Source organism: Triturus cristatus, chromosome 11 (genome assembly GCF_964204655.1).
Source record: "Triturus cristatus chromosome 11, aTriCri1.1, whole genome shotgun sequence".
NCBI classification, from domain to species: Eukaryota; Metazoa; Chordata; class Amphibia; order Caudata; family Salamandridae; genus Triturus; species Triturus cristatus.
In genome coordinates this window covers 1,152,390,498-1,152,417,035 of record NC_140594.1, presented here as the reverse complement: position 1 = coordinate 1,152,417,035, position 26,538 = coordinate 1,152,390,498, and the positions used below count along the sequence as shown (strand labels likewise).

At 43.2% G+C, this 26,538-nt stretch overlaps 1 protein-coding gene across 1 annotated transcript in view; it reads left to right on the top strand.

The window, feature by feature from the left end:
- The window catches only part of LOC146788620 (uncharacterized), a 447,327-nt gene that overhangs the window by 22,033 nt on the left and 398,756 nt on the right, over window positions 1–26,538 (top strand). The window contains exon 2 of the mRNA XM_085635787.1: window positions 8,910–9,020. Coding sequence (XP_085491913.1) covers window positions 8,910–9,020 — 111 coding nt within the window. The remainder of the gene's footprint in view (window positions 1–8,909; window positions 9,021–26,538) is intronic.

Genomic DNA, 26,538 nt, shown 5'->3' with positions numbered 1-26,538 from the left:
ATTGTATCTGTTCTAAGCAAACTGTTCGGGGCTGAACATTGTCTCACAGGGCTGGAATAAAATACATCTGTTATTACGCTATAACAGTCCTAACTCTCGATTTAGACATAATATCCTGGAATGACTGCGCACTTCTGTGAAAGAACATCTGATATAAGCGGTTATAGTACCAAGGGGGGTGAACCCAGCTCCCATGTCAAATACAAGGGCACATTGTATCTTATCAGATCGCATGGATGACATATACTAATGGATATACAAGTCAGTGCCATTATCAATTACTCCCCTGTCAGACAAATCACAGATGATATCATGTACATCATATCTACCCTATAATCAGCCTTAGTTGATAAAACAGGCCACACATAGTACAATACCTAACATCACAATGTCTTGTGTGCACAATATTCAAATGTTACCAAAAAAGCTACTAAAGTGAAATTCCAAAAATGCAGAGTGAGGTACCGGAAAAGCAAATGGTGAAAAGGGTAGGTTGCCCGTGTAAGTGAATACCAGTGCAAGGGCCCCTTCCTTTTCATCTGCAAAAGAGAAAAAGAGAAAAAACTGAAAAGAATTAAAAACAAGTGTTAACAACATATAACACAATATCTAGCAAAACTCACCTAGTGAGTCTAAACATCATTTCTAAAATCCCACAGTAGGGGGAGGAGGCGGAAAGTTTGTTTAAGAAAAAGTAATGAAGAAAAAATTCAATTAAAAAAAATTCCATTAAGCAAAAATATACATATAGAATGTGTTACTTCTTCTTAAGATAAGAAAAAAATATGTTATATACAGTAATGCATATAGATGCAGATTCTATAGCCAATCCATACTCAGCGAAACATTACAGACAGTTGGCAGGAAAAAACAGGAAAAAACAGGAAAAACCAGAGAGCCAAAACACAATACTAGGAATTAACATCTTCCTCTTAAATGTATTGCTAGTTCCTCGTCCATGTTCAGCCCACCCGGGTGTTTAGTTTGGAGCTCGATGATGTATTTTGATTCCCGCTGTCTAAGTGTGAGCACCCTATCTCCTCCTGTCGGATTCTTAGGAATATGTTCAAGGATCATGTAGCTTAATTCTGCTGTATTGGAGAAATGTTTGTCGTAAAAGTGGTGAGCCACAGGATATTTGGGATCATTGTTGTTAATAGCCCTCAAGTGTTCCAAAATCCTTTTCTTGGCCGCACATGTGGTGCTCCCAATATACCAAAGTTTACAACTACATTCGATAGCATATATCACAAAGGTAGTGCTGCAAGTGAGGAATTGGGTTATATTCCTAATAACTCCCCCATATTCAATACTTCCTCTGTATTTGCTGTGTTTGCATGCTTTACAAAGGCCGCACGGAAAAAAGCCCATGAGGCCAAGATTAGCAGTGTTGGGGTAGTTATTGATGTCATTTTTAACTACCAAATCTCGGATGTTCCTGTCCCGCTGATATGTTACATTAGGTCTCTCTGTCATGCTGTTACCTATAATGCCATCACTTTTCAGAATGTCCCAGTACCTGGCTAGGATGCGTTTAACGTTTTGTGAGTCAGAATTGAATGTTAGAATTAACCGTGTATTGTCCAATACACCTTCAGATTCTGTAACTTCTTTGTCCTGTAAGGTCTGGGTTCTCTCAACTCCCGCCGCCCTCTATGTGGCTTTCTTCAAGACCCAATTCGGATAACCTCTTGCTTTGAACCTCCCAATAATGATTTCACTTTCTTGTACACAGGGTTGTTGCAGTTCCGTTTGGCCCTCAGCAGTTCTCCATATGGTATGCTCCATTTGAGTGCATCTGGATGACTGCTGAGGGCATGTAGGACAATATTACCTGCCGTTGCCTTACGAAAGAGAGAAGTACATACTCTCCCTTCTTTAATGGTAAGGCAAACATCAAGGTATTCTGCCTTGGTAGATTCAATACTGCCCAAGAGGGAAATATTGTACTTATTGGTATTCAACTTCTTGATGAAGTCTTCAGCCTCATCTCTAGAACCCCTCCAGATGATAAACAAGTCAGCAATGCAGCGTAGCCACATGATGACATTCAGGAGGTCCTCCTCAAAAGTCTTGCTGGAAAAGATCTCCTCCTCCCAATAGCCCATAAAGAGATTGGAAAAACTAGGAGCAAAGCAAGAACCCATCGCAGTACCTGTAGTTTGCCTATAGAGGGCGCCATTAAAGGCAAAAATGTTGTTCTCAAGGCAGAATTTGGTCATTTCCATGATCATTTTGCTGTGTTCTCAGTACCTGAGTGATCTTTTCTGTAAAAAATGATCACAAGCATAGAGTCCTTGCTGATGGTCCATAATAGTATAGAAGGACTGGACATCTAGAAGTAAGATTTTCAATACGACACAAAAAATCTTTTGTGTCCCTTGTGTAGCTAGGTAATTGCATAACAAATTCCCTCAAAAAATGATCAACATATTTGGAAATATGTTCGGTGACGCTACCTATAGAGGACACTATAGGGCGCCCTGGTGGTCTTACCATGTCTGTATGGATTTTGGGTAGAAGGTATAGTATAGGAAGTGAAGTTTGGGGTGATCATTCTTCAGATAGCAAAATTCCTCCCACACCAAAAGACCCTTATCTCCCCACGTTATCAATTTATCCCAAATTTCGATGATACTTTCATTGTAAATAGTGTGGGTGACATGTGTATAGGATCTGTTATCCTCAAGTTGTCTAGAGGCCTCACTAATGTAATTAACTCTGTTGAGGATAACCACATTGCCACCCTTATCCGCAGGACGGATGACAATGTTGGCGTCCTCGGTGAGATCTTTCAGAGCCTGTCTTTGTGAATAAGAAAGATTGTTGGTAATGTATCTCCGCTGTTTAGTGGCTTTGAGTTTCAAATCTCTGAGTGCTTTCACAGTAAAGTCTTGAAATGTGTCGATGTTGTCATGTGGGAGTGGAGGTACAAAAGTGGATCTGACCTTAAAGTCAGTGTGTGCCGCCGCGTCATGTTCTAAGTTCATGACTTCAAGTGTTTGTGTGTCATTAACCGAATTGTTACCCTCTCCTATGTTCTGTTCCAATTGCACTAAGGTAATCAGAGTGTCCACATCACTAATCTGGAGATGACTATCTTTGTCCCTATCTTTGATGTCTTTTGCATGGTAATATCCCAATCTTTTTAAAGTGTGCCATTTCTTCAGTTTGAGCTTTCTCACAAACTTAAAAACATCAATACGAGTATTAGTGTAATTGAAAGAAGAGGAGGGGCAAAAGGAGAGTCCCAAGCACAGAGTCCGTTTCTCTACATCGGACATCAGTCTGTTGGAGAGATTAACAATAGTTTTATTTACCATCTCAGTATCCATTAATAGTTCTTGTTGGAGCGTGTCCTGCGATTTCCCATGTCGCCCCTTCCTCTGCCTGTGTTGCCAACGTTGTTGGAGTCTCTTTTTACGGTTCTGGTGTTTTCTTGGCCTCGGCCTTGTTCCCATCGTCGAAACCGTCCTCTCGATGAAGGATTGTCCCTTGCTTTCTGTCGATCCTTCCGTAGGACTCGGAATTCGTTAAAAAAATTCTCTTGTCTGGAATTGCGTTAATCATCTGAAATATTGTCTCCCGAAATATCTGATTCTGTGTCACTTATAGTCGAATTCACTGTGACTTCTGGGATTCCTTTCTCTATGGCTGTCTCAGTAGGAATGTCTTGATTGAGATATAGATGGTCGTACTTTCTGCTGAAAGTGAGTATTCTTCCTGATTCATAATCAGCATAGTCTCTATTCAGTTTCCGTTATTTTCTTGCTTTTATTTCCTCTTCATATTTCCTGAGTCTATATTTCATAGGTTCCAGTGTCTTGTTCAGGGTTTCTAGGTCCACCATCTGTTGTAATTCCGTCATAATATCACTAATGTGTTTCAATGTCTCTTCCCTATCTGACCATGCCTATTTAATTAATATTTCTAATCTAACATCTTTCTTGAACTTTGCGTTGAATTTTCTGACCATTCCTCAAGCATCTTGGGGTTCAGTGCTTCATAAGTAGGTGTTATAAATATTCTGAGTCCTCTGGGTGCCGTGGCCTGGTCCACATAATTTTGTAACGAAATAGCTTCCCACCATTTGGACGTCTCAGTTCTTTTAAGTTTTTCTAGTTTTTTAACTTTTTTCTTCAAGTGGTTGTATGGTAGGATTGGCTTTGTTGGTTGTTCCTACTTTAGTACCGGAAGTAGGTTTTCTACTGAATAACACCAGAGCAGCCGCTCTCCTTTCCGTCCCCTCCTCCATTGTGTGTTCCACTTGGAAAAATAATAAACAATTGAAAACTGCCTCTAATCCCCTCTCTAAAATCGAGAGTTCCCTCTGCCTAACAAGTTGTATCCATGTTATACCATCTCCCTGAATCGAGTATGATACAAGCAACGCGTTAGCTTTAGCCAAGAATAAATGTTTCCTGCAGTCCAAATATCATATCTCCAGTCACCAATTAGTATCTGCTCTACCCAGAACAATAAGGGCACAGTAAGGATGTAAACAAAAGTTAGTCTGTGCGTAGAGTTCCAGTCATAACAGTGATATACTGCTAAACCAGCGATATAAGGGATAGTGCCAAAAGTTGAGTGTCCACGGGCACAAATCCTCGTAACTCAGTTCTTAGATAATTACACCTAACAGATACACGGCATTCACAGCGGCAGTAGCTGCACGTACCGCCGCTTCCTCAAGGGGAGCCGCAGAGGCCCGCGTCCACCGACACGATACACTGCTGCTTCACAGAGTGGGCGGACGAACGCACGCAGGCTTACCTTCATGTGAAACTAGCCGATCACCGGACTCCACAAATCCTCAGCAACAAAACCACTCAAAGGCCGGTCCAAATGCACTCCTCAGTAGAATCCACAAGGTACAAGAGCTCCTTCTGAAGTGCTGGGACCCATAGGAGGGTGGCGTACACACCGGCGGAGCGTGCCGGCAAACGAAATCCAAAGCAACAAACAAGTCAATATCGTACGCTCTCAGGATAAGAGGCAGCACAAAATGTATATATAGATAGATAGATATATATATATATATATATTATATATATATAAATACATAGCATGCAAATATATCAAAATAATTTGCTAACTAAGCAAAGAAATATTGCAAATACTTTTGCTTTTAAAATGTTTTTATTAACTAATACAAAAATTAACATTAAATAAGAAATTGTAATGCATTTGTTATTCATCTAAGTGTTTTCTGAATTAGAAATATATTTATATTAATTCATAGTAAATAATAACACACAATATGAACATGAATCATTTTAACAACTAAAAAATAATCTATTAAACCGTTATATGGATTTTTTAAAAATATATAACAACATTAATATTTTAAAAATAGCAGATAACTAAAAAACAAAATAGTAAAATAAGTGAAAAATGTATACTTTAAAATTAAATATACTGAAAATAGTCTTTAAAACGTTCATGATAAAGTACCATTTAACAGTCTAAATCCAATACAAAGTTATTAAAACAAGGAAAGAAAGATTTTACTATACTATTCTAACTACAATCATACAACCATTGAGAGAAATTCAAACTTTGTTGGAGGGGTCAAATTTACTATCCTATCTAATCTAATAAACATTACTACTACTCAAGTCTAACCAACATTGGGCAAAGTGCAGACATGTAAAAGGTCAACTTTACTATTCTAACTCAAGTCCAACTAAGGCGGTAAAGTGTAGAAACTGAGATGGGTCATATTAACTACTCTAACTCCAATCTTACAAACATTGTAAGAAGTTCATGCTTCTGGAGTTGTTAGATTTACTATTCTAACTCCTGTCTAACAAACATCGGGAAAAGTGCATAGATGGGTGGGAGAGTGGGGTGTGGTAATGTTTACAAGTATATCTCCACTCTGGCAAACATTAGGGAAGGTGCATGCATCAAGGGTGTGGGGAATCATATTCACTACCCCATAATAATATAAGCACCCATTAACATTTATTTGTGAAATTAGTAGAAACATTTTAAAAACATAAAATTAAATTGAATATTCAAAAATTTGGGGAAAAGTATTAAAACAGTTTAGGAAAATATACAAATATATAAGAATTTGAACAACTCCCTGAGTTTCATTTCATGTGAAGGATTTCCAGTCCAGCACAGAATCATGAAATGTCACACAAAATGTAAGGGAACTATGGGGCATATTTTGCGAGCCCCTATCGCCACCACAACATCACTTTTTTAGGCATTGTGGTGGCGATAGGGGCTTCGCCTTATTTACAAGGCAGTGTTAAGTACCTTAACATGGCTTAACGCTGACTCGTAAATAAGGCACCCTTTCACTCTATACTTAGCGTGAAAGGGGAGGGCAATGAGTGTTGCAGTGGGCGTTCCACCGCAACACCCATTGATTTTGACGCTGCCCCATATTTAATAGGTTGAGCGCTGGGATGCCCAAGGGTAACCACGCGCTATACAAGACTCAATAATAATAATAATAATAATAATGTAAATATGGGGCAGCGCCAAAATTAAGACCAGGGAAATACTAGTCTTGCCCTGGCGAAACGAGTAGAAATGTGTAGGGTACGAAGGGAAACTGCCCAAAAGAAAAGAGTTTTTTTTGTTGAGAATGTCTGCCCATACTGCTAAAAGTCAAGGTTACGTTAGGGTAAGTGGGTACTTGCAAAGCAATGTAGTCATCAGGTGGGAGCGAAATCTTCATATCGGGGTTGAAGTCACGGATAAGCCATTCTGCAAAGGCATAAATGAAAATTTGTCAAAGGGTATGAGATCCTTCTTTGAGTTTCGCACTTGTCTAATTTCCAAATGCCAAACTAAGGCTATGACAGTAAGGTATAGCAAAATACAAGGTCAATGTCTGATCTAAGGAACTAGATAAGCTGTCCAACCTTGCTCTTTGTTCAGTTTATTTTTAGCATTGGGTTCACAGGATAACTCTGCAAGACCTGTTGCTTCCAAAATTCATGAAGGGGGTTTGGGTCAACGCGTTTCAACCGTTGGATTGTGTCAATCAGCCTGTTTCAGCCACTGGCTTCAGACAATGTCAATTGACATTTTAGGTCAGCCCAGAGGAATATTTATCTCTCACTGTCATGCTATTGGGTGTTTGGAGTATCATTCCACTTCCTATGGAGTGCTTACATTACAATTCATGAGACGCTACATTACCTCTAAAAAGATATATTTTATTCAAATCATTTATTGCTTCAGTAGGTATTTTGTAATGCTTTTGGTGTGAGTTTATTGTAAGATTCACCGCATATTTGTTGTTTATTCATAACATTAAGTGACAATCTTGGGGGGGGTCAGACCATCCGAACCACAATATCACCACCACCAATGCTGCCATTATCACTTAATACCACAACCAATATGACTGATTCCACTACCACTTATGAAACCTATACCACCAATATTACCACTAATTCCTGCACCGCCAATTTCAGCAGTAATGCCATCACCTCCAGTTCTTCTACCCCCAATGCTGCCATCAATGCCACCAACATAAACACCATCAGCACTAATACCACTACCCCGACTACTACATGACCAATACCACAATCAATAACACCAGCACCACAACAATACCACCGTCACAATGACCGCCAATAACACCACCAACAATACAACTAACAGAAACAATAGTACTACCTCCACCCAAACCGCCAGTACCACCACCACCAGACATCACCAATACCATTACCAAAACTGGCAACAATTCTACCAATATCAACATCAATGTCATCACCACCATGAATTTCACTTCCACCAATACCATGACAACACCGATACCACAATATCACCACCAGTACTACTAATATCAATGCCATCACCCCACCATGATGATCACAAATCTCATCACCACAACCAGTACCACTACCAACAATAATACTCCTAGGAGCAATACAACAGCCCACCATTCCTAGCACCACCAATACTAGCACCACAATACCAATACCACCACCCCCAATACTGCTCAGAAGTTAGACCACAACCTACCAATACCACCACCTTTGCCAATACAATAGCAATACAAACACCTCCATGACCACCAATACCAACAAGGGTAACACCAATATCACCACTATCAATACCATCAATAACATCATAATGGAGCATCATCAATACCACTACCAATATCACCACCAATACCAACAACAATACCATCAATACCACCACCCCCAATGCTACCACCAACAACAGCATGACCACACGAATACTACATTGGATACCAGAAATACCACTGTAAATAAAAAGTTGTCTACCTAGATACATCTGTTCTTCTCGGGGTTCTCTAGAACCACCAAGGCCAGAAGAGTCCCAGTCCCATGGACACCAAAGCTAGCCACCCTTGTTGCTTCTGTCTGTGGTGGTCTGCACGCGAAGACTCCTTGGCAGGTGGGCAGTGGCTTGGCATTGCGAGCCTGACAACTTGTTGGGCCAGTGTGGCTGAGTGTGCAGCTTAACTGGGATCTTGTCAACCCTGTTGGTACTGGTGGGCCCACTTGGTTGTTCCTACTCTACATGTGCACTCATGCTCCCACTCTCTTCTCTTGCTTCTTGCACACTGGGTGCAGGTCGGGTGCACGGCATTCTATTAAGAAAAAAGTGACCACAAAGCTGTGATAAATGAAAAGAAATGAAGCGGTGTGTATACTAGATGTAAGCATGTCAATATGTTGGTATTTGATCAGAGCCACAGTATCACTACCATCATAATTAAGAACATGGCTCAACATGATTTCAGCCTTGTGTGACCCTGGGTTCAAAGATATCCCCATACATGCTGGTGCATCAAACAGTTGTGCATTTGCAGATGTGAATCTGCACCACTGTGTTTACCTAGTGAACGATATTTGCAGAAATTGGCAGATTTGTTTCACAGTTTACCATTTATTTTCTATGTGTTTCAGGATCACGTGGCAGAGCAGATGTGTCTTACATGGGTCAGTCTTCTTATGACTTGTTCCTCGCTTTTTCCGGTTCCGGTTCTGGAGATGGGAACGATAGCTACACCTCAACAGGTACCTGTGATGGCTTTCTGAAGTATTAGATTATTTTGTTTCTTTTCGGTTCACCCCAATATTCACAAATAAGACATCTCATAGCTGAGTTGGTCAATGGGCAGGTTGCAGTCTTTTGGAAATACCTTCAAAGCAGAAGCTGTGTTTTTATTTCCTTTGTTTATTATAATTTTGTAAAAACATACCAACATGCATGTCAACTCAACACCTAGGCACATATTTACAAAAAACTGTCGGAGATTGGCGCCATGCCAAATTTGGGAATGCAGTGCTCTGACATTTTTAAAATGCCAGGATGTGCCGTATTCACAAGAATACGGCACACCCCTGTGCTTCCTCTAGCTCTGGCATAAAAAATGCTGCCTAGCGCTAGTGCAGGTACACTACCGCCATGTTGCAAGGGTGCCTATGCTGCCGGGGTGATTTTTTATGTGGAGGAAGTGGCACCTTCCTGCACATAAACAATTAATAAGGGTGATTATGCAGCACACATAGAAAGAGCAAAAGCAAGGAGAATTTAATCATTTCTCCACATATCGCCATTCTAAGACCAGGTATTCCCTGATGTTAGTTTTTGCCGCCGCCTCAGCCTCGTAAATCTGGGGCAGCGTCAAAAAGAAAGGGTGTTGTGGTGGAACGCCCACTGCAGCACCCATTGCATGCCCCTTTGCAGCAGAGGACTGCGGCGGAAAGGGGCATGTTTACAGGGTGGCGTTACACCACGTTAAGTGGCTTAGTGCCACCTTGAAAATATGGGAAATGGTGCTACGCCACCGGGGAGTCATAAAAAGTGATGCTCCATTGACGAATGGGGCTTGTAAATATGCCCCTTAATTACAAACTTAATTACAATGCATCAGGCAGATATAAATCAGTGCTACACAAATTCAAAATGTATCCAGATGCATCTCTTCAGTCCTACCATGTTTCAAAGAGATGATTTGTAAAGGGCAGTTCAGACCTGCAGAACCTCCCCCTTCCAATAAGTTAGGTGCCTCTTTGTACCTGGAGTGTATCCTCAGACATCACAGACTGTACATAAGGTTTAAGGGAAGGGGGGAGGATGAAAGGGAAGGAACTGGAAACTATGGAAACTCAGACAGGAGAAAGAGATGGGAGCAAAACCTGCCAACCACAACCTCTTTGTAGGGAGTTGTATGACTGAACCACACATGCCTTAACCACGAATGCCTTTACAATGACTCCATTACAACGAATGTGTCTTTACCACAATTCTTTTTACTACGCATATTCCTTTACCACAGAAATTCAAGTATTTTACAGGCAAGTGTAAACCCTTGATATATAAGTATAGTGCAGCTAAATATAAACCCTTTATCTATCTATCTATCTATCTATCTATCTATCTATCTATCTATCTATCTATCTATCTATCTATCTATCTATCTATCTATCTATCTATCTATCTATCTATCTATCTATCTATCTATCTATCTATCTATCTATCTATCTATCTATCTATCTATCTATCTATCTATCTATCTATCTATCTATCTATCTATCTATCTATCTATCTATCTATCTATCTATCTATCTATCTATCTATCTGTCTGTCTTAACAGAACAACTGTACCTCGGGACTCTCCAAAATTTATATCACTACTTTTAATAGTGTAACCAGTTTAGAATTTAAGAAACAATATGACCGCTCACAGGAATCCAGTCCAAAAAATACATTCTGCAAAATTCTGTTTAATTACAAATAACAATGTTTAATTCAAGTTATGGTAACCCAATATTCAAAATACAATCCAAGACAAAAACATGTATTGCTTTACAAGAGTGTTGTTATCGCTAGTTGTCCCACAGAGCTCTTATTCTTAAAACCTCCCTGTTGGCAACGATGGAAACAGCCGACACGTGTTTCGTGATGATTGTAACTTCTTCAAGGCTTATGAGTACAAAACTGTTGATCCAAAAGGTTTGGATTGTCCAATATGTAAAAAATCTCGCAACTTGAGAAACAGAACTGGGAGACCCTTAAATTCGGATCATGTCAATATCTGGCCAGTCATGGGAACTGTCCCCAATAAGAAAAGTAGATCAAGGAAGGATATCTCCAGCAATTATCCTCCCACAACAGGTGCGTATTCTATTAAGAGTGTTCCCCACTTTTTATAGGTGGCAAGTGTGTTTTGGAACAAATAAATTCGTATGTGGGTCATGTCAATGAAGCAAAATACTAAAGGCTATGATATGCCCCTCTATTCCCGGCGCAATCGCCGTGATTTTGGCGTTGTGTCTACAGTCTGTCTGTCTGTCTATCCATCCATCCATCCATCCATCCATCCATCCATCCATCCATCCATCCATCTATCTATCTACCTATCTGACCGATGCCCGTCCTTCGTCTCTCCTGCCATTATCTTCCCTCTTCCCCCTACACCCTTCCCTCTTATCTATCTATCTGTCTGTCTGTCTGCCTGTCTGTCTGTCTGTCCGTCTGGTCTGTCTGGTCTGTCTGTCTGTCTATCTATCTATCCTAAGATGCCTCATATTAAGCCACTTTGTGAAACGTCCAAAGCCTTCAAAGTCAAACGTGAAATCAAAGTCCGTGGTTTTACTCCCCTTGCATGCTGGCTGTCACCTCCGAATTAAATAGGTTGGAGCATTTCCCTACCTTTCATTTTGGTGCAGTGCGGACGGGTCAGGACACTCGAATTACATTCTATTGCCACTTGTCTCCGCATTAGGAGTTAAATCTTAGCCGTGCGGGTGGTGCCGCAGTGGTCTCACGGCAGTGGGCTGTAGGCTCATTGGAGAACCTAATATGCACCCCGCCGCTGTGACAGCACCCTGCAGCACGTTCCTACATGGTGTGGCATGCATGCCACACTATGCAGGACCGGGTGTGCAATTAGCCTCCAGCATGCACCCCCACGAGTAGCAGCAGAGTTGCCTCTCTGCTACCCTTTTCATGGCAGGCTCACTGCCAAGAAAAGGGCGGTGGACAGGGAACTCTGAATATGCTTGGCGGTGCCACAGCGGCACCACCAGCATATTCCTGCCCCTGACCACCGCAGAATCGTAGATCCCCGGCGGATGCAGAGGTTCTATGGCGGTCTGGCAGCCACACTTGTAATAATACAGGCGGGCCCGCAGTGTGGCTGTGGTCGGACAGCCACCATGAGTACGGCGGTCCTATGGACCGCCATATTTGTGACAAGGCCCTAGGTGCAACGATTTACATTAAGCAGAGGTAAGAAGCAAACTTTTACAGAAATTATAAATACGTAAAAGAAAACTTCAAAATACATTAAGGGCTCAGGGGACGGTTCACAGAACTAATCTGAGACAAAATCCTAAACTTACTACTTTTGGCATTCACAGAATGCACTTACAACTTCTAACTTTACGTCCGCACTTGGGCCTGAATTTCTGCACCCATACTGTGCTCCGCACCTGGACCGTACTTTCTGGCTAGGGCCGTACTCTCCGGCTCGAGCCGTAATCTCTGGCAGGGGCCGGATAAAGTGTAATCAATGGGCCGGATTGCAATTTTTACAAAAAGGAACATTAAGAATGTGTGATAAATGGTAGAGGAGGTCATGAAAAACAGTTTAGGCAGGGAAAAGGGCACGGCTAGACACTACATCATAACCGAGAAAAGTTTTCTCCTTTGCATCATGGTACATGCAGTGCACAATTTGCGCTCCCCTCAGTGCTGAAGTATTGGCCATTTGTTGCCAAGTTGGGGTCCGGCCATTCATAGTTCAAAAAGCAAATGAGGTCTGTGCTAAATTGAAAGAGTGCCAAGATATCATGGTTAAGAAAAAACAATGATAAATAATTTCACTTGTCATACCAACACTCGGGTGTGATCTTGTGTATGAGCATTATACAACCAGGAAATTGAGGCAATTGCTATGCTTTGAAAACAGAAAACTTTAGAAGTACTGAGAAAAAAGGAAACTGAAGCAAGTGTGCAAACAGTTACTTAAATGTGTGTGTAAAGATGACCAAAGGAATTACCGGCAGTAATGGGCAGCTCAGACCTGCGTTAAATAAGGTAGGTGCCTCTGTGCTCTGGTGTGAATCCACAGACACCACAGACTGTATTGAAGGTATAAAGGTTCACTGACAAAAAATCAGAAACAAAAATGTTGTGAGGACAGAATGTCGTGTCAAAAACATGGAGGACCAAAAGAGCGAGAAGGTAAGTGCAAATAGATAAGTTTCGATTTACTATTCTTTTTTTTTACATAGATCTTTTTATTGAGAATAGAAGGGGCACCAAGGGAAGGGGAGGGAACGGAGTCAAGAAAGATAGTGGCCATAGAACGAAAACAAAGCTAGATTTCCTATTCTTAACTACACATCTACGTACCTTGAATATATATATATCTATATATCATCGCTTCCTGCTAGAACTGCCGCTGCAAAGATGAAATGTTTTTCCTATCGGCCAAAAACAGGACACAGACCCAAAGTAAGTGCTCAAAATAAAGTTTTACTCCTTCTTCGCCATGACGTGTTTCAGCTCATCAAAAGCCTTGTTCACATGACCTATATATATATATGAAAGCGACCTTTTTTTAAATGGTGTAAATCCGTTAAAAAATAAATTTCTCATTGGAAACTTTAGGCAAGGCTGCAGCACGAACTGCTTAACGAAATTGCCCCAAATTCGGCAAAAAGGTAGTGCTTGATTCAGAAAGCGACCTTTTTTTAAATGGTGTAAATCCGTTCAGTAGTCGCTGAGAAATAAAAAAAATAAAAGTTTCAGTATCTATGGCCGCGGTGGATTCGCGAACCCCCGCGACCACGAGCTTTATTCTAATTGGCTGTCAACACTCCAAACCAGGAAGTGGTGGAAGCTATTTTGTGTAGAACCGAGTCACAAGAAAACAGTAACAAAATGTTTAAAAACAAGAAAAGGGGGCAGGTTAGAAACACCCTGACCCCTAGGCCTGCTCAGGGGGCCCCACAAGGACCCCTAGGGCCCAAAAAAGCATTTTTTTTTAAATAAACAAATTAGGCGAAATTCGCGCTGGGGTCGCGAATCCAGTCGAAAGTTAAAAACAAAATGAAGCGCGGGCTCCTGTGCTTCATTTAATTGAGGCCCCGGGGTGGGCCCAGTCACGGGGGCATTGGCAAGAAACATATGCGGGGGCCCGTGTGGGCCCCCGCAGCTTCGGGGACCGCCACCCCCGAGGCTTGCGTAAAATTATGTGCGGGAGGGTACTCGGCCCTCCCGCAGCCCCGGGTATCGCCACCCCTGGGGCTTCAATTTTTATAAATTAAGAAACCTGTGTGGGTGGTCTCAAGCCCCCCACATGCCCCAGGGACCGCCACCTCCCCGGGGCACTAATATGCAAATGCGGGGTCCGTAACGGACCCCCGAGCCCCAGGGACCACCACCTCCCCGATCTGTGCATTAGGTTGGAGGGGGGCCGCGCAGCCCCCCTCCTGGAGCCTTCCATGGCCCTGGGGACCACCACCCCCAGGGCTGGCTCCTGCAGTGTCTCAGGGTGCCCACCCCCGGGACACTCCTGTTTGCTATGGCAGGGCGGGAGCCGCAAACCCTGGTTTGTATTTTGTAAACGAGAGCAGGTTTACTGCTCTCGCTTACAAAATCCAAACCAGATTGCATTTCCACAAGGGGAGCTGCATGTTAGCAGCTCCCCTTGCGAAAAGCAATGCCGGCTCCCGCGTGAGGCGGGGAGCCGGCGGGACCATGGGGGAATTGGGGTCCCCCCACAGTCCCCAACAGATAGGGCCGGCCCCGGGGATGGGGTCCCTCGGGCCAGAAGTTGCCCAGGAGGGGGGCCAAGCGGCCCCCCTCATGGCCCCCCTCCCAAATAAATCAAAATAAAGGCCGGCCCCGGGGGATAGGATCCCCGGAGCCAAAAAAGGCCTCAGGAGGGGGGCCACGCAGCCCCCTTCATAAAAAATAAATAAATGTGGCCATGCCCCGGGGGATGGGGTCCCCGGGCCGGAATTGGGCACGGGAGGGGGGCCCACATCGCCCTCTTCCCATTGAGATTTTTTTTTTAAGGGGTCAGACCCTGGGGATGAGGTCCCAGGGGCCCAAAAACAAGCAAAAAGAAGGGGAGCCACACAGCCCCCATCTAAACAAAAGAAATAAAAGAAAGACCGGCATCGTGCCGGAGGCCCTACCCCCTTAAATTGAGGAATTAATTCCCCTTTAATACTGGAGGTTCCTGGGGGTCAACTAGCCTACCAGGTACCTCCAGTTGTAGAATAGATCCTATTTCCCTTATAGGCTCTGCGGATTGGAATGATATACACTATAGTTTTTGCATAGGACTAAGGTCAGTATGCTCCTATCGAGTACATTAAACTTAATTACTTGTGTGTGCCAACTAACTCAGAGGTCACTAGAAACTTCTCGAATGAACAAGAAGGGATTAGTTTCAGACAACCGCATAAACATGAGAACTTTGTTTCCCTTAGAATCGGAACGCGTCTCAGAATCGTGGAAACAATAGATAACAGTTTCACTCAGTCAATCGTGCATGCTTAGTGTCTTCAGAGTTACACAAGAATAGATAGACGGGCGTTTCAATAAAAGGGGTTTATTGAACAGTCTTCTTTCTCGTGTAAGAGATATGAGCTGTTACAATCATTAGACAGTAAGCAAAATATAATACGCGCAGCGTAAGCAGTAAGAAGAAACAATACTGCAATAGCATTGTCTTTTAGATATGACATATATTCATATATACATACATAAATACCACAGGCTAAAAATTGAATACTCGTCTGATGCTTCTAAATAGTTCTACCCCAGTGTACCTAACCTAAGTGTAGTATGAGGTAAGAGTAGGTGCTGTTTCTTATAGTATGGCATATACTAAGTTTGTATGCCAAGAGTCCCTCTAGGTTCTTGTCAACTCCATACCTTTAGAATGAGAGAGGTGGGAATCTCTTTCCAGTTCTCGAACTTTAACACCTCGCGAAGGGAGTCAGAACACTGGAAGCTGGATTCTCTGCGAGCAGGGATGACAGCATCTGGCCAGGATATGGTCTCTTCCGAACTTGCCGCGTTGAACCGTGCAGTCAAGTTGTGCCGAGCCGTGCCGTGGTTTGCCATGGTAAGGTAAGGTATATTTATACCTGGAAGGTGCTTAGGAATGCTAGAATTGACGTAAAGTCGGGCAGAGGAAGACGCCATGGATGAACCTCTAAGGAATAGTAGTTTCTGCAGAATAGATGAGTTCTTGGAGAAATCATTAATCCTAGCTTGGGAAAGTCCAGATGGCTTAAGTTAAGGGTCTGGTTTCTAAGAGCTCGTTGTGACGTGGGATGGACGGATGTAGGTGACCATGCCTGTATTTGGATAGCATGGCAAATGCCTAAATAAGGACGGGGATTCTATGTCCAAATAGGGGCAATGCGAATTGTACCTATATAAGGACATGATTTAGGAAAACCTATGTACGGGCATATAAATCGAAACACACACCCACTCCATTGACGAATGATCGATATTACTAAATGCTAAACATGCTAAACACATAAAATTGAGTATCACATGTTCACTAAAAACATTTGTAAAAGCATACTAAAAGAATCCTTAGTTAAAAAACTTTGCTAGACATAAAATGCAAAGGTGCTGTACATATTAAAGCAATGTTTCATTCTAAGCATATATTTACAGTGAATGCTAAATGAATGAACCGAATCATATACACATATGTAATGAAATGGTCTAGTTTTACAGGAAGGAAAAAGTTCAGAGCCATTTCATGTCATGATTACATAAATGCGAAGAAAGGTGACAATGTGTCCCTGGAAGTGTTTCAAAGAAGTCTGTTCTCTATGAATAGTTCTACTGTAAGCAGAGTTTTCAGCCATAAAAGAAAAAGTCAATATTTACAAAAGGGTGATCGTAGGAAAGTTACAAATTTAGTCTTTTGTTTAGATTTTTTTTTTTAAGGCCGAATTCATAGATTACATGACACACTGTGAGCCAAATCAAAAGTTATTTGTAGATGCTGGCGAAACAAAAATGTGTCTACCGTTGTCGGTGATAGGTCGATTTCCTCGTTTAGAAGACTTACTGCACATAGATGTGATGCATCGTCAGTAGCAGTGTTCCTTGCCGATGTTACCTGTGTGCCTGTTGATCCATCTCGTACCTCAGCAGTTGCATGTTGCGACTGTGAGATCTCAATGAATGCCGTCATCAGGATCGGTAGCCTCTGGGGAAAACACAGAGCATGGGCCGTTATCGGGTCCAGCAGAGTATCGATATCCGTTGACATGACTGATTGGAGTGTTAGACAGATGTCTAGCACGCATTGTTCACCGCAAAGCAGGCAGCGTAGAGCAGGTAAGATGCAATCTTGCCAGATTGGTCTGAACGACAGAAACCATGTGGTATTTAGTTCTCATAGACGAGGTAAACCCAATAGTTGCACTATGCACTCACGACACTTCCTTTCCAGGAGAGCATTCTCCAAGGTGCTGGGAGTGACGCTGGTTGATTGGCTTGCCATAGCGTAGCAGTAGGAATAAAAACAGGATTCCTGCAACGAGTGCTAGAATTAGCGGCAGACCACCAAACACCGAGTGCATGAAGTTTGGAATGATTCCGAGGACTGCTTGAAAAGGTGTTAACAGTCCCGAACACATAGTCTTAAATACATGCACAAAAGCACTCGTATCACACATGTTTAAGATACGTCCCAGCATTTCTGTGAAATGTGTAGGGCAATTTGTCCTTAACAGAGCCTGTATTTCAGCCGAATTACTTGCGACTTGTAGATCAAAGGTTTCTTTGGCCGAGGTCTTAGTCAAGACACGGTTTGTTGTAAAAGAATGGCTTTTATTCTGCTTAAAGTATCAATTCATATAGAAGAGATGTTCAGTGAAGGCCATAAAGGCAACTCCCTGACTGTGTCTATTTGGGGGAACAAGACTTGCATACAGCAAGTGACCCTGGAAGTAACCATTACTAGATATGGGATACCTGGCAACATGCCACAGCAGCTCTTATCATTCAACATGAGGCAACTCCCATTTGAAAGTTGTCCAAACATTGGATTAATCACAGCGGCCGGTGAACCTTGCAGGTGGCAGGATACATTTGCAGTGGAACCGCTACAGGCCCCTTGTAAACTAATATCCAGACATATGAGTGAACCGCTTAGTGCATTTTCACAGTGTGTACCGCTAATAAGCACTTCACGCCCCCCACTCCAACATCTGTGTGTGTAAGGTAAATCCCAGGATGTCCTGATGTATTCTTTACCCAACCTTTCATATTTACCTACTGGCATGTTTTTGAGGCAATACTGAAAATGGAAAGTTGTAACAGGCAGAGTTATTTTGCCATGTATGATCCATTCTGTAGCTGGTTTTTCTGCTACCGTAAATGGCAATTTTTCCAGTTTTTCAATGCTCAGCATTAACCCTGGGTATAGGACTACGCTACACTCGCGGAGCGTGCGTAGTTTGCTCTACTACGGACTACGTGAAGGCATGTAGCACAGTGCAAAACGCGTAGCGGGCATTTTTTGCTTGCTCGCGGTCCTCAGCGTCAGGTTGGCGACCGCGAGCGAGCAAAATCAACATCTCGGCGAGACTTTTTTCTCGTTTGCGATCAGCAACATCGAGGTGCCGATCGTGGAAAATAAACCTCCCGGCAGGATTCTCAACGCGGGGAGGTCAGGTTTCTCATTGCGAGTGGTCACGTATGCTTGCAACCGCTCGCAATGAGAAACTACCAGTCCGCGTTGAGAAAGCTGCAGCTCGAGTACAGATCTACTCGAGCGGCAGAAAACGACCGCTTGCACTGTGCAAGATGCCGTTTGCAATGATTGCACAGTGCGGACAAGCATCCGGCACTGTGCAGTCAGTGCAAACAGCATTTCCCTCCTGCACTACGCAGTTGTGTAGCTACTCGTAGCGTGCGTAGTGCAAAGTGCACTTTGCGTCGCTACGCGTAGCGCCACTATGCAAACTACGCCCAGCATTGTATACTTTGCTCCCCTTTGTGCTAGATCGATCTGTTTATCAGTTAGATTGTAATCAGAAAACAGAGAAGACGTGTTGATAAAACGGCAAGGCACATAGCCTGCATGCAAGTTTTGTAGCGTCCAGCCTAATAACAGAATAGAATGTAATTGAGACTGGCCATAACGCAGCAGGATCAAATCTTGTTCCACAATGTCTACAGCAGAGGATACAATGTTGGCCAATGAATATATCCTGGATGACAGAAGCGTTAACCCATTGTCGACCACAGCAAGAGATTTCTCTAAATTAATACGATAAATTTCTTGTATTCTTTCGGCAGCGTCTGCTTAGGTAACCTTCCATATTTCATTATAAGCAGCATAGATGCCGACATATATGAAACGTTTTTGACGCAGTTTTCTTGGACCTAGCAAGAATTCCCCAAGGTTTGCGTCTTCTTTAAGTAAAGATAAGTGTTGTTTCACATCCTCTAGTGTAGATGTCTGCAGCCAATCAAGGCATAGTTTGCCTACACTGCATGTTGTTATTACCCCTGGATGCTGTCTGTGAACATATCGTGGGTCTGGCCTATTGATTGTTAAACCTTGTATCTTGTTCAGGAATCTTTCTTGACAGATGTTTGTGTCTGTGGGCCAGAGCAACAATTTTTCCCATTTGGAATCTGATCTGTTGTTTTGTAAAATAGTATGTACGTCAACTACCCCCTGTGTAGTGCTATTACTTGCAGTTGTAGGTATGGACGGTGTGTTCATGTCTTTGATCTTGGCTAACCCAAGGCAAGATGTTTGTTGGACAGTGTCATTCAAAAACATTATCTGCTGTGGGATGATGCAGGCTCTAAACAAAGCTTCTATTCCCTGTACTTGCCAATCTTTTGTACCCCAGACAGATTTTGTGTCGATTGTGTTTTTCCAAAACTCAAACCCTTGTCTAGACAGTTGGGCAACAAAGGCTGCAGAATAAATCTGTTTGGTATTTGTTAACATATTTTTCTTTCCTGTTTTGTTCACATTTTTTAAGTAAAACGTTTCTGGATTGTAGGTATTGTACCCTGCAAAATATGGAAACTTAATTTCAAGCATTTTTGAGCTACCCCTTGGTTGTGTAGGACAATGTTCCCATTGGTTATACATAAAAACATTTCTAGGTGTTGCAGATTTATGCAAAAAATGATGATCATAGTGGTTATAACAAAAAAGCTGTTCATAGTCTGTTGAACCCTCTAAGTATTCGTGGTTAGAGAATGCAGCAGATCTTTCTAGATCAGACATCATGTTATTAACAGTCGCAAAGTCCCAATCATCAGAATAGGTACTAGAGGTAATAAAGTCACTTAATGAAATTTTAAATAAGTGTGGAATCTTCAAAAGTTCCGACAGACCGAATATAACATAATCCGTTTGGTCCCAAACTATACCATCTTGTATAGGAATCGTTGTGATGTTCACTGCTGACAAGTCTCTTGCTTCACGATGGGATGATTTGTGTGGTTTCAAAAGTAAGTTCACATTTTTACTTTTTGTGTCCAGATGAATATATCTCCCATTTATCATCATGCTCAGAGTCATCACTAAAGCTAGACAAAGCAGAAAGAAAAATATTCCAGAAATAATCCATAGTTCAATCCATGGTGAAACCAGATAAGTCTTTGTCACGTGATGAAAGAAGTCTTGTGCTTGTTCTTTGAAAGTTCTTTTCGCTGGCGTCGTTTCAGGTTCGCTGGGATCCTCAGAAAACGTATCAAAGTTAATGAAATAGCCAGAGGCCGTTCTGTCAATGGTTGAAATTGCATCAGGATTCGTTGAAATCACTGGAACCAGTGGATCACTTGCTACGTTGGTGTAGACCGGTGTATCAGGACGAACTGTTATTTGGGTTTCAAGAGGAATGAGTTCCATAGCATTGTTGCTTAGTCCTTCCTTTCTTACTGTTGGATTCTCAATGGTGATGAGTCTTTCAGTTTGAACCTCTTGGATAGTTGCTAGAGGAGTGTGTCTGCTACTTGGTCGGAGTCCACAAGGCCTAATGCTTAGTATTGGCCACATAGTGTGGTTTGATGAGGTCGATGGACACAAATCTTTCCTCCTTTTTACCAGCAAGGGGCGGCAGAAGTACTGTTCTTGATCCGTGGATTGCTAGGACAGGTACTGGTTGTCTGTAAGAAGTCGCAAATTCCTTCTTGTCCGCGATCTTCTCTCTGACTAGATCCCCAAGCTTTGGGATCCAGACAGGCCTTACTGGGGCGGCTGGATTTTCCCCAGTGGTGGTTGGCTTCAGGAACACGTTGCTTTGTTTTGATCTTAGTTCATTTAAGTCCTGTAAAACAACCAAACAATCTTTGATATCAAATGGTTTATTTTTCACCACTGTGCCTTTACATTCGAGATCAGGAACCCACATTCTTGTCCCAAATAGGACCCCATATGGAGTGACCCCCCTAGAGAACTTCTTGGCAAATTGTTTAATGAGTGTTGGACCCCAAAAAATATGTTTGACTCACACATCACCCGAACCTAATACTCTAGCTGTTATAGACCGCTTTATGTCCCGGTTTTATCTTTCCACAACAGAATTTCCTTCAGGATGGGATGGAGAGAAGTACCACAATGCAACGCCCAAACTGGCCATGGCTTCTTCGTAAGCCCAAGAGCTAAACGCAGGGCCCTGGTCAGAGTGTAGCGTGCCTATTGCATATGTGCCGATAAAGACTCGCAAATCTTTTATAACAGTTTGAGCGTCAGCCGAGCGCTGAGGCCACATCCATAGGAACCTTGATTTAGTATTTGTGGGATTGCATTTGTCCAAAAGTATGCCTGCGCGTAGATAGTCTAATGCTGTCTAACAATGGTGTCTGTACTGGGCAGGCTACTTCGTAGTCTGGTGTCTGGTGGCGTTCTGCACTGCGATCTCTATTGCAGTCTATGCAGTTATTGATGATGATGTGAATCAGTGTATTAATTCCAGGCCACCAGTACATCTCTTTTAATGTTAATATGGTTTTAGAGATCCCCTGATGTGACAGACCCTCTCCCAGATGTGCTTCATAAATCAAATCTGCTCTATGCTCCATGTTTGGAATTACCCTATCCCCCACTCCAGAGATTCGAGCAAACAGAACGTTGTTCCCATCAATTATATATGAGTATTTGAGTGGAAATTATTTAGGTAACGCTGCACCACTGCCTTTGCTTGAAGCATTGACAGCCAACAATATCTCACTGTCTATTTTCGTTTTTGAACGAGTGATCGCAGCTACAGAAGCCGTTTGCACAGCCCCCTTTGCGGCTTCGTCAGCCAATGAATTCCCTACAACGTGAACGCCCTCATGTTGATGACTTAGCATGTGTATCACGTGAGTGTTTTGTAGTCCATTTCGCAACTGAACTATTTGTTCCCAAAGCGTTTTATGCTTGATTGTGCCACCTTTTGCATCTTTGAAACCATTTTGAAGCCAATTCTGTAAATATTAATTGTATGATTGAACACAGTAAAAAGAATCACGCACTATATGTGTTGAGAATTCGCGATCCGTATTTTCAAGTGCCAATTTGAATGCTTGTAGTTCAGCTCACTGAGCTGTACAATCTCCTAGAGATTGTGTTTTAGCGACCATTGGTCGGAATTTACCATTGCGCATACGACCTTTAACGATCATGCATGCTGCACTGTAAGCTTGCTTACTTTCCGTAGCGGGTTGTGCTGATCCGTCAGTATAAATTATAAATTCATACTGGCCAAGAGGGAGAATCTCAATAGGCAGAGGACATTCGTGTTCATATTGCAGGAATGCTTGTGTTTTTAAGTTAGGATCAAAAACATATTCACCATCCGTTGCAGCAAGAGAATTAACCCATTGTATCCATCTTGGATGTAAAGCTTTTGCATTTGGAATGCTCGCTTTTGTAACTGCCTCTAAGGCATAATGCGTTTCCCCTGAGCTAGGGCTCTTTCTTTTGCCACAGCGGTTTGAACTGCTGTCAGAATTTTTTCTTTCGAAGTGAATCGCATTTCCTCTTGTTTATACAAATGTGATTTGTATGCAATTGGTACCTTTTCACCTTCATTAAAGGTTAAGTAGGTGAATCCGCATCGACCCGAAATTATTCGGATCACTAAATTGCGTATATTTACGCGTTTTTGTAAGAGTTTTTATGCTAACATGTCAGCTTGAAGTGAACGCAGGATTTCTGTGTGTTCCTGTGTCCAATCTTTGTTTTTGAAGTCAGGTTTGATTAATTCGTAGAGAGGTTTAACTCTTTCTGTGTAATTTAGAATGTAAGTTCTTCCACAATTCAGGAAACCTAGAATCGACTGTAACATTTTCAGCGTTTTAGGAGGTTGGAGCAGCGCACACTTTTCTAAAGGTTAGCTGCCAGGCTTTTGCCTTCACTTGAAAGCTCATATCCTAGGAATAGGACATTGAGGTGGGCAATTCTTGATTTTTTTAAATTGAACTTGTAGCCCTCAGAGGCAAAGCCCAGTAGAATGGTATTTACCCTGTTCAAGGGCCTGTCCAGGTCATCCTCTGTCAGATAGATATCATCGACATATGACAATGCCTCGTCATCATAAATTTGTAGTAACTCTGTTACTCTTGCTGAGAATAAACCTGGGCTGTTCTTGAACCCTTGTGGGAGTTGACAAAAGTGACGCTCGCTCCCCATTATTGAGAAAGCTGTCAAGTACCTACTTTCAGGTGCTATGTTTTGACAAAAGAAACCATTTGAAATATCCAATGTGGTTTTATATTTTTTACGCACAATGTTATTCATTAGTGCTGTTCCGTGTGCATCTTGTACTGCAAACGTTTTAGAAAAAGTGTTCAGGTGTTTGTAATCCAAAACTAGACGATATGTGTTGTCTGGTTTGGAAACAGGAAACAAAGGATTGTTCATTGATGAGGTGCATGTTTCAATCACCCCTTGCTATTCAAGTTGATCTAAGATCTCCCTGACCTGTTGTAGGAGAGTAGGGTCTGCTATCCTATGGTCACCCCAAATTTTTACTTTTTGCTTCACTGGTTTTTGACATATCGAGGCTGTGGGCCTGCTAATCAGACCCCCAGCCTGCTGTTCTCTCTAACTAAATTGACACTATGCACCCTAGGTGCATAACCAATTGGAAGTGGATCACCCTGTGAGCCCCTGTACCAGTGTACACTAGGTACCCAGGGCATTGGTGTATCTAAGGCCTGCCAGGGGCTGAAGCATGTATTATGCCACCCCAGGCTTGGCCTAACAAATTTGACACAACTGGCTGATCACTCAGCTGGGGTAAGTTGGTGTAACCACCTCTTACTTAGGTGTAGTATACCTATGCCTAACCTTAAATGGGACACATGTTAACCTATAAGTCACTCCTATGGCAGGCCTTGACAATCCTGAAGGCAGAGTGCTTGGTTCCATGTGAGATGGTGCTCTGGCATGAGCTGAGCCTGTCTGCAGTGGTCGGAACAACTTCCTTCTACCGTTTCCAGATATCGTCATACCATATACTCTTAAGTGCATTATGAACCTCGCGGTTAAATGCTATCTTTGGTTTGGCTTTATCAAAACATGTCGAGTAAGGTGTCATACGAATTGGAATACTAACCCCTCGCCAATTCTGGCGACGGGGTTAACATTCCACCCTTCTAGAGGGACACGACATGCACAGTACCTGAAACCCGGGTAAAATCAGACATAGCCTCAGCTCCACAAAATGGATGCTGCCACCACAGACACAAGTCTGCCCTCCTGCTGCTGGGAGTCCTTCCAGCTTGGGAGACGTGGACAAAGGGTTTCCTGCCAGGGGAGGTGCGAGCACCACCCCAGACTGGATTTTGTGTATTGGTCAGGTAGGGCTTGAATGGAATGAGACATGCCTGAGGCTCACAAGGAGCCTCGGTGCATATGGCAGTTCAAACCGGTCCTGGGGCACACCAGCCCTGGACCTGGGGCGAGCTGGACAAAGGATTGGGGGTGTAACCACCCCCCTTCCTGGTCCCACCCTGAGGGAGGGACCTAGCAGGTAGTCCGGCCCCTAGAATCCGCTTAAAGGTAGGAGCTGTGTCCTAGGACTTCAGACATCCTGGAATCAACTTAACCACAAGAAGAAGACGGGAACTTCGACGCTCTGCTGCACAGAGGACTGAAGGAAATCTCCCCTATGGTCAGGGAGTGACCATCTTGCTAACACAAGCACCAACCAGCTATTGAATGTCTGCTTTGCCGCCGCCTCCTGCGGGAGCCCGAGCCCAGAGCCTGACAAGACCTGGACCTCCAGACCTCTCACCGCCCGATCCACAGTCCCTGCAAAGAAGGAACCCGTGGAGGCACCGAGACACGTGGAGCCAGCCATCTTGAAAGACCGACGACAAGCTGCAAGCGCAACAACAGAGGCTCCCTCCAAGTTGTGCTTTGGGTCCTGAGAAGCCCAACCACCGAGCAGCATCTGCACCAAAGGTGAGCCTTCCAGCATCTCCACGATCTGCGTGGGGCCCCTCTGCACTTTGCATCTCGATGCGCCTGCCCGGTCCCTGGCCCGTTGGCTAGTGGCCATTTTGGTGACCTATTTTGAAATCAATGACGCTGGTCTGGTTGCTCCAGACTGGCCCTAGCTGCTCTCCAAAAGAGCAGCCCCTCTGACCTTGCTGGTCAGAACAATCAGCTTTCTTGAACTTCCACGACTCCTGCCTTTGCCAAGGCTTGTTTGCTTCTTTCGAGTCGCCGACACCGCCAACAGCGAGAGCCTGCGTGGGACAGCTCGTGACTCGACTCCTGGTCGTCGTCGACCTTCAGGGACCACGTGGCTGCGGAGACAAGCTACCCTTCACCACCTGTTTGCACCCGACATCGCCTGGTACCTACCTGGTGCCACGCCGGTCACTGGCTAGTGACTGTGAACACTGTCCCCTCTGCTTTCAGGTCTTCCACAACTCCGATCCACTCTTGGATCCAACACAGCTCTTCTGGACCGACCGCCTGTAGCATCTTTGTCATCAGGCTCCATTGAATCGATAGAAGAAACCCGACGCACTTCGAGACCTATGCACCCGCTTCCTGTGGGTGAGGTAAAGCTGGCACTCCGGTGCCCAAGTGTAGAGAATCATCTCTAGTGTCTGTGTTTCGAATCTTGAGATCGTAGTCCATCCAGAAGACCCTTTCTGCAGTAACTTTTTAACTTTTACGCACCCATTGAAAACCTATGGGAGCACGCGTGTGACTTTCCCCACTGCACACGCAACCCGTGGACCTCCTGGTCACTAACTGAAGTTAGCTCCTTGTAGGCCCAGCGATTCTAGAGGCCCTAGGCCTTTTCCCTTTCCTGTTCGTGGTACTTATACCACTATTTTAGTATATGGTTTGAGTGGCCACCAGGGCCCATCCATATAAAGTGCAACTTCTGTGTATTATAACATTGTCTTGTTTAACGATTTGTGCTCCTGTGCTCATAAAGAGTCTAGGGGTTACTTTGAGAAATAAATACATATATATTTTGAATATATATCTGTGTGGTGTCCTTTCATTGGTATAAAAGGGGGTTACATTTGGTAAAACAGCCTGCTTAA